The sequence below is a fragment of the Erythranthe guttata genome, chromosome 9, assembly GCF_056151865.1.
Source record: "Erythranthe guttata isolate IM_541 chromosome 9, IM_541, whole genome shotgun sequence".
In the NCBI taxonomy this organism is placed as follows: Eukaryota; Viridiplantae; Streptophyta; class Magnoliopsida; order Lamiales; family Phrymaceae; genus Erythranthe; species Erythranthe guttata.
Window position 1 is genome coordinate 5017285 of NC_142541.1, and position 9166 is coordinate 5026450.

The window sequence follows — 9166 nt, forward strand, 5'->3', positions numbered from 1 at the left end:
GTCGCAAAAGAAATTAGGTGACAATATATTTCGTCACAGGGGTCGTCGCGTAGGCCCCGTCGCGAAAGGTGTTATGTGACAAACTGAAGTTTTCGTCACTAAATATTGTGACAAACTGAAGTTTTCGTCACTAAATATTGTGACAAAAGCAAATTTCGTCACTGAAAGTTGTATTGTTGCGACGAAGTATTCGTCGCATAAACCAAATAAGTTCGTCACTAAAACAGTTGTCGTCACAAGATGTAAACTGTTCACTTACTTCTTGTGACAAATTATTTTGTCGCAGAAGACACAATATCTGTTGAGACAATTATTTCGTCACAAAAAGTTATTTTTCAAAATTTTATTATAAATATATAATTTGTTATATACTATTTATATTATTCATATTATTACCATTTAAATTAAAGAAACTAATAATACAATTCCAAAAACCTAAACAACGATTTCGAAAATAAAATTGTATTGCAATATATCGTACCATTTCACATACAAATTAAATTGAAACTTACATTAAAATATAAACTACATAGTATATAAATACACCGTCCTTCAATTGGATAAGTAAAATGTAGCAATTCTATTTCCAACCATTGCTTCAAATGATGAAACGGGAGTTCTCGAAAAATTGTCTAACTTCTTAATTCTTTGAAAACCTGAAACTTAAAGATTTGTGACGTTAAATAACTGAACAAGTACCTTAGAGGGTTCTGAAATTTAATGAATTCTAACTTTTCACCATGGAAATTATTGAGCGGAATATGCAAATACGAACATGAACTTAAAGCAATCAAGCTGTAGTACTAATACCTGAAGACAAAGATGCACCTTTGCACGGAAACTTTTCCTTTCAAGCAATATGAACTTAAACAGAATCAAGCTGCAGTAATAAGGATACAGTCTACACAACCAAAGATACTCGTATAGCAACTTTATCATATTGATCAATAATTAGTATATTGTATAATGAATACGAAAAGTATTAAGAAATCTGAAATCCATACAAACCGTACAATGAAGAGAAACCTTGACTAAGAAGGTGATTGGTTCTACTCAATCCATCCCGCTAAAGGCTCATTCCTTGCTTGTTATTCTGCAAAGGGAAAATCAATAATTAGACAACTATACTTACACTAACTTTATGCATAGTAAGTTAAATCTTAGAAAGGATCCAATGTGCATGCCCCTGACAACACCACCATAAGTGATTTTAATTTTGTAGCAGAAGAGAAATCCCATAGTGTTGTTCTTCCTGCAAAAAGAACCAGAGATGACATTAATTAAAACTATTATCTAAAATTTTGTGTTAGTTAAAATGAATTTTGGTGTTACACAGGCGATTCAGATTGAATTATAATCAATTCATCACCCGCTGACATGCACAAACACTTTTCGGGGCATATAGAGTTTAGCAAGAAACTCACAATTGAAGAATTATCATGCTTCGGCTTTTGTCTTTACGTTTCCCACTCAACTTGTTATCTGAAGCAAGAAATTCGAATTGGTTAAAATTTCAAGGCCACCATAACAAGTAATGGAAATGAAAAATAATTTAATATGGAGCAGAATATCCCAATCCAAAAGTAAACTTATTAGCACAGTTACTAATTTTCCTAAGCAAAATGTGAGATAATTTCGAACAAATACAAATCCACGTTGAATGCCCAAGCTAATATAGACTAAGTCTCCTTCAATTTAAAATTGCCAAACAAGTCGGAAACTTTACAACAATCCAAGACCTGAATTCCATTTAAAGATTTGTAAATCTTTACCAACTTTCAAACCTTCCTGCAATTTCAAGAAAATTATAATTATATAAAATAACCCCATTCGATGAATATGCATTCGAGTAAAGGTAGCAAGATATATACCTTAGCTACATATTTAGCAATTGCAATGCTTATCACTTTCTTAATAACTTGGTGGTACACTTTCGATGGGCCTAGAATTTCCAAAGGAATCTCTTTCGGTATCTGCAAGAAGGTATATTCTACATTAGGGAAACGAAAAAAAAATTATTTCTACATTTTGGCGAAAAATATATCATATATTTCTTGTGTTTTGGTTCCGGAAACCTCTACAGTGATCTGCAAAGAAACCATGAAAAAAAAACCCCGAAAAGAAAGAAGTCATTACAAACTATCAACATAATGAGAAACTATTACAGTATTCACTACCTTTAGTTCGTCGTCTTTGTCAGAAGATGTGGCTGTAAAACTGAACTCTTCAACCGAAGAAGAAGAAACTTCGACGCCATCTACACCTGGTGTAACAACACAATCCAAAGGAGTCATTAGTTCCAAAAAGAACATAGAATATTATCTAGCAATTAATTACATAATCGTCGCTCGTTTTTGCACCTGATACGACAACAGCCGATACGCCTGCATTTGAAGTACTCCAGCATTAGAGAAAGCATCGGCAACTAATCAATGCGGAGATATCACATATTTTCACAGTTGAAGTTAACAATCAACATTAGTTACGGAAAAAACGACTCGATATTTACATCGATTTCGACTCGACTCGACTCATCTAACAGACAACAATCAATTTTCTTACATTCAGAGTATGAAAGAGAGTACCTCTGCAGAAGTTGGTGTGTAGTGAATCCCATCTTAAGAGAGACATTAGGGATATAAATTGCCCAATCTTTATCAAATTATCTACAACAAAGAAGAAAACCAAATCGAAATTAAACAGACTGCAAATGAAAAATCATTACCTTGGAATTTGAATAAGAGAAACAGGCGCGTGTATTAACGATTAACATTTCGCCTACCCCCTCTGTTCTTTCTTCTTTAGCCTACCCCCTCTGTTCTTTCTTCTTTATCTTCGTACCGTTGGTTCATTTACCATTATTTAGCTGAAGAGGCCTTTTTTGTATGCCAAGGGTTTAACAAATATCATATTAACCCCAATTTAAATGGAATTCAGGTATTGGAAAATACCTTTCTCATTGGCGCTTGGAAATTTTTGTGAGATTTGTGTTTTTCGTCATCTTCCTTGCTTTTACGCTTTTTAATCCTCGGTTCATCTCAAGTAGTCAATCAAACAAACCAAAAATTCATATAAGTAAACCATAAGTATATTCATACAATAACTTAGAGACAGTCAGTAAAGTCAATGCCGATTTCAACGGACACCAGCGAAGCAGATGAACCAATAAAGGAGAACACAAAAGTATTTGGGCTAAAGAGAATTAATTAATAGTAAACAAGAGCAGGGGGATTCCATCTATGCACTTCAATCTTTATCTATGCTCGTTTCACTCTTCATTTCTTCCTTTAGGGCTTCATTATTACACTTCCATTGAAACACCATACTAGAAAACTCCATAATTCTGATTCAGAAAACCTAATTTAGATTCAAACACCGAAGAATTCTTCAATGAATTTTGAAAATTTAATTAGATATCCTTAATTTAATTTTGAGGAAAAAAAAACCAGTTTACGAACTTTTAGCCAAAACCTTAACATTAGATTTCAGAATTAGAGAGAAGAAAAATAACAGTGGTGTAGATGTAGAGGCTCAAAAACTCCAGTTTACGCACTTCTAACCAAAATCCCAACATTCGATTGCAGATTGGGGGAGAAAAAAAATGACAGATGAGCAGAGGTAGAGAGGCTAGAGTTAGAGATTGAGAACAACAAAATTACCTTACTTGAATCGATTGAGAGGCTAGTGGTGGCGGAGGCGGCGGAAGGCTGACGGTGGTGGCGGAGGCGGCGGAGGCGGCGGAGACGGCGGAAGGCTGGCGGTGGTGGCGGAGGCGACATGCGAAACGCTGGCGGTGGTGGCGGAGGCGACAAGCGAAACAAGAGAGGGAGTGGAAGGAAAATAGTGAGAGAAAAATAACAAGAGACGGATGCAAAATAATAGATGGGAAAAATAACATTGAATTGCTAAATGACAAAAGATTTAATTGTATAAGATTTATAATTAAATTTATATTTAATTATAAATTATTTGGTTTTGTGACAAAAGTAATTTTGTCACAATAAAAAATAAATGTGATGAAATTACTTTATCATAAAACAACTAATGTTATCACTAAAACGGGTGCACCAATCGTTTGAATGAGTCAGACATTTCTTTTCAAGACGAATTTATAATGTTGTCACATAAGACGAACTTAATGTGACGAAAACAATTTTGTCTCATAAAACATTACTTTATGAGACGACATCTAATTTCGTCATATAAAATTGTTATTGATGTGACGAATTCTACTTTCGTCACAATAATTTGTCACAAAAAGTACATTTTTTTGTAGTGATGACTGGGCTAGTCGAGATTTGGTGTGAAGAAAAAACATGACTGCAATATATATATATATATATATATATATATATATATATATATATATATATATATATATATATATATATATATATATATATATATATATATATATATATTTTCGTAGGTCGTATGCAAAAGTTATGATTGACATACCAAAGACTGCCACAATCCGCGAGAATGCACTTTTGCACGTGTTTGATTTGATTTTCGGCTTCGCTTTCAAAATCGTTTTGAATCGGCAAGAATAGCTTCTCTTTACCTAAAATCGAAATAAAACAAAAACAACATAATATATACAAAAATAAAGACGAAAACTCGGACGAACGAAGACCAAAACTCGAAGAATTGATAAGTGAAAATCATGCAAAATGAGCACTTATTAAGCTTATAAACACATTATCCAAACACTAGAAAAATTATTTCTAAAAATAAGACATAACAACTTATGGGCTCTTAAACAGCTTATCTGAGGAACGGGCCCTAAGTTAACAATTAATGTTGATGATTTTCATTTTTGGGAATAGTAATTGTTACGACTCTTTGAATTAACTCTTTGCAAAAATTCGGCATCGGGTTAAGTTTGAAGCATGTTATGCGTTAACGAACATCCGCAAAAATTCAACACATCCCATAGTTTAACCTCATGGCAACTTTTATTTAGAGAAACCTCCAAGTGTATATGTGAACTCTACGATCTATTGGGTATCATGAATAAATTTAACGAAAACGTAAACTTTATTGAACCATATATTTTTTTTTCTAATAAAGTTATAAAACCCTAGCACAAAGATGACTATTTCTACCCATTATGTTGAACTCTTTTTCAATTAAATAGATTGAATGACTTAATTACACACTTATATATTCTATCGTCAAATTTAATTACCAAAAGTGAGAAACATATATTTCTCTTCAGGAGACTTAACACTATGCATGTGGATTGAAATGTTACATTTCCTTGATACAATGAGTGTGCTTGGCAAATCAATTCAAATAATTGTGTTTTTTTCTCAAAATATTTTAGAATATATTCTAAATTGATTTAATATATTCAATATAGTTTTCTTTGAGTGCAAACGATGATCGATCGATGTTCATATTAAAATTGTATTTCCTCGATCATGAACTTCAACCTTTGTAGAGACTTGTAACTTCATATTGGTACGTCTAAAGGAGAGAAAATTCTCCCAAAAAAAATTATTAATTTCAAAAATTAATTATGAAGCCCTAAATACTTGTTTGTATTTTATAATCTCGAAAAGTAATAAATTCCTAATTAAACTAGAAAAATACAAAATTTTATCAAATAATGTGGCAAAAATGAGTATGTGACTAAATCTAATACATCTTGTAATTTTAGGAATAACCCAATCGACTGGATGATAATTTGAATGACCTATGGTTTAATATTATTTTTTAAAAACTTCTCTGCAAATGATAAATCCGCATTTTGAAGGTCTAAACGACAGTTGAATCGCTGAAATATTTTGTGATCGGTGTGCTAATTGCTCACAAGTTTTATTTCGTGGACTGCTCTCTACTTGAGATATACTTTTTTTTTGGATTCAAATACGAATATTATGGTCAAAAAAAACCTTATTATCTTATATTTCCACCGGTGTCAATTAACAACCATTCTTCTAACCATAGTGCTATTTTGAAATTCTAATCCAATATTTTCGTCACAAAAATATCGCTTACATTTTGTTTACGTATGCGTTAGAAAATTGGCTTCTCGATTACCATAACGAATTTATGGTATACCAAAACGACAAATTTTGTAGGGCAATGGTAATGACTTTTGTCACACCAAAATTACGGTAAAGGTAATGGTACTTTAGTAAATTAATGCTATAATTTATACATGTTAGGGTACTTTAAACTTGACTAAAATATGTTATTACAAACGTATTATATGAAAAATAAGATATACTTAGAAATATTATCATCATAATTATATGAAGATTCTTCTAATTATTGTCTTAAATATATATTATTTTCAGTAAAAATATATTTTAACCCAACATTACTTTAATGGTGATCATCGCTCTCTAGTTGTATGATAAAATTTTGAATAATGTAGTTGAAAAAAATAGTGTAATTCATTATTAAACAAGATTTTATAATAAGATGCATTACAATTTCACAACAAAACCCCCTAAACTATACGTTTATTTGCATTTTTATCCCAAAAATTTGAAAATACATTTTGCCCTTCCCAAGTTATGTACAACTCAAGTAATTGAACAATATGGGGCGCCGTACGGCGCCGTACAACTTATTGAGTTCAGGTAAACACTTGCATAGTACATTTATTAATGAGGTAACTCGTATTCTCGATACATAATAATGGACGAAGGTTTGACATTGATACAAGAATTTCACGACTGCTACTATCCACAATTAGATCACATACATTTTTCTTACAATTTTGCAAAATAGTTAGTTAAATTTTACTAGTTTAAACAATTTTTTTCACCATTTTTCTCGTTTTAAAGAATTGTTAATTTAATTTTTAAGATATAAGGCAAAAACAATATTTTTTTTGATCGGAAAAGGGAATTTATTAATCACAGCGCAAGATCTGCGCTAAACTCGTTACACTTCACCCCACTCACACAATCTTACGTTTGTTTCTCAAAGAGATTCACAATACATTCCGAGCAATGTACCAGCTCGGTATGTCGTACGAGAAGGACTGCGGATTCAATGCGTTTACCCATAACCAAATTCGGATTTTAATTTGTTCCACTACTTCTTCAACCGATGAACATTTATCTAAAAATATTTTTTGGCAAAAACAATAGTTTTCTTGTATTTTATTATCCTACTTAATCAAGACTAGTTTATTCAATTTTATACATGATTAAATTGTGAAACAATTAGGAGATATAGTTCAGTAGCAATATAATTTCTTATTATATATAAAAATAACTTATTAGACTTTGTTCTACATAAAATAACCAGTTTAAAGAAATAAATAGATAACCTCCAACAAATTTTTAGTTTTTTTGTGTTTTTTAAAAGAATATATAGCTATTAGGATTTTGTTTTTTATTACTGAACTTGTAAACTTGATTGAACGAGTCTAAATAATACTGATAAACAAAAAAAAATCCAAATGGGTACGAATAATTAGTATCGATCAAAAGAAAGAAAGAGCCAAATAATACTGATAATAAACAAAAACGCCCGAGTTCGAATAATATCAACCGAACGAAAGAACGAGTCCAAATGATATCGGACTCAAAATATGTAATGTAAAAAATTGTTCAAACTAGCAATAATCTCGAAATCAATAGAAAGTTAGGTGTTCGCCATAGCGATAAAAAGTCGGTCTACTCCGAAAAATTACATCAATCAATAATCAATCCATACAGCTGGCTTTAGTATCACGTCTTGAGATTCTTGCGGCCACACAGCGCTTAACGGGTGCAGACAGGTTAACCTTTTCGGCGCTTAACCGATACTTCTGCATTTCCCATAGGGTTTGTTTGGGCCTCGAAGAATTCTCGGCAGTCGTAAAGTAGGTCGACAAATACTTGTAACCTATAACCTTGCCATCTTCACCGATGACTGCATCTTCTCTGCCGACTGATCTCCAAGAACCGACGCCTCGTCCCACTTTTCGATCTTTTACCATCTCTCCCTCAAAGTACTCGTCTCCGTCGATGAAGAAGTGCCATTCTTTATCAAACGCGCTATTTTCGTTGTCCTTCGTTTGGTTCTTCACTGTTCAAAAGTCCAACTATAAACAAACAAATCGTTATTATACATATATATATATATATATATATATATATGGGTATTGGATTTGATATATATACACACACGATACGCCTTAAAAAGGGTTTCTTAAACCCTACACCCGGTGAAAATCACGTCGTGCACACATGGTTTTTTTCTTTCTCAAATTGAATTCAAATTTATCGTGCTTCTTTAATGCTCCTCTACTGAATCAAAATTAGTAAAAAAACAACTTAATGAAAATGACACGTGTTGATAGCAGAAATCGGTGATCATCACAAGACGTAGGATCGAAGAAACCCTAGATTTCATCATAAGCAATACACAAATTCCTTTTATAGATCAATTAAACAGAAAACAATAATCCGACGAATATCAGCAAATTATTCATGTGTATTATCTCGTAGATCGATGGATGAATATTCAATAAATTCAGATAAATAAGCACATTCTTCCTCGGCATCAAACCCTCGGTGGAACAAAAAATTTCAAATAATAATTCCGATAAATAAGCGCATTTGTGACGATAAATCCCGACAAATAAGCACATTCGTGATGATTAAATTTGCGATAAATAAGCACATTCTTGATGATATATTCTGACAAGTAAGCACATTCTTCGTCGGCATCAAACCCTCGGTGCAACAACAAAATTTCGAATAAAAATTCAGATAAATAAGCACATTCTTGATGATAAATTCCGATAAATAAGCACATTTTTTATGAAAAATTCAGACAAATAAGCACATTCTTCGTCAGCATCAAACCCTTGGTGCAATAACAAAAAAATTCGAATAAAAATTCGAATAAACAAGCACATTCTTGAAGATAAATCGAAACAATTAAGCACATTCGTGATGATTAAATTCCAATAAACAAGCACATTTCGATACGAAAAAAAAAACACACCTAAATTCTTGGGATGATCGTCGAAGAAAGAAGCTGCCGGAATCTCGGGAATAACCTCAAAAGGCAAGGATCCCGAAGCTGCTTTCATGGACAGATACGAAAGTAGCTCTTCGTCGGTGGGCTGAAACCGCCACCCGATTAGACTCTCGCCCATGAGGAACCTCCGTAGAACCGCCTCCTTAGCACTCTCCGACGGATTATTCAT

The 9166-nt window shown here is 32.5% G+C and overlaps 2 protein-coding genes across 20 annotated transcripts; both read right to left on the reverse strand.

The window, feature by feature from the left end:
- Positions 1-437: 437 nt before the first annotated feature.
- LOC105967269 (uncharacterized) lies at positions 438-3919 on the reverse strand. 19 transcript variants are annotated; one of them, XM_088823615.1, is made up of 12 exons: positions 3665-3919; positions 2952-3037; positions 2783-2876; positions 2586-2666; positions 2361-2384; positions 2178-2263; positions 1872-1973; positions 1740-1788; positions 1425-1482; positions 1185-1248; positions 811-1093; positions 442-656 (listed from the first exon to the last, which is right to left on the reverse strand). In XM_088823615.1, the coding sequence occupies exons 4-11, from the start codon at positions 2629-2631 to the stop codon at positions 1067-1069; spliced, it is 456 nt and encodes a 151-aa protein (XP_088679741.1). In that variant the 5' UTR covers positions 2632-2666; positions 2783-2876; positions 2952-3037; positions 3665-3919; the 3' UTR covers positions 442-656; positions 811-1066. The 19 variants fall into 19 exon arrangements, with proteins under 19 accessions (XP_088679752.1, XP_088679751.1, XP_088679742.1 ...); XM_088823612.1 differs by lacking the exon at positions 2783-2876 and having other exon boundaries at positions 811-864; positions 1014-1093; positions 3660-3918; XM_088823611.1 differs by lacking the exon at positions 2783-2876 and having other exon boundaries at positions 444-656; positions 811-880; positions 1014-1093; positions 3660-3918.
- A 3753-nt stretch (positions 3920-7672) lies between these two features.
- On the reverse strand, positions 7673-9166 carry LOC105964431 (NAC domain-containing protein JA2-like). Its single transcript, XM_088822699.1, has 2 exons — positions 8962-9166; positions 7673-8037 (listed from the first exon to the last, which is right to left on the reverse strand). Exons 1-2 carry the CDS (start codon positions 9164-9166, stop codon positions 7673-7675), a joined length of 570 nt encoding a protein of 189 aa, XP_088678825.1.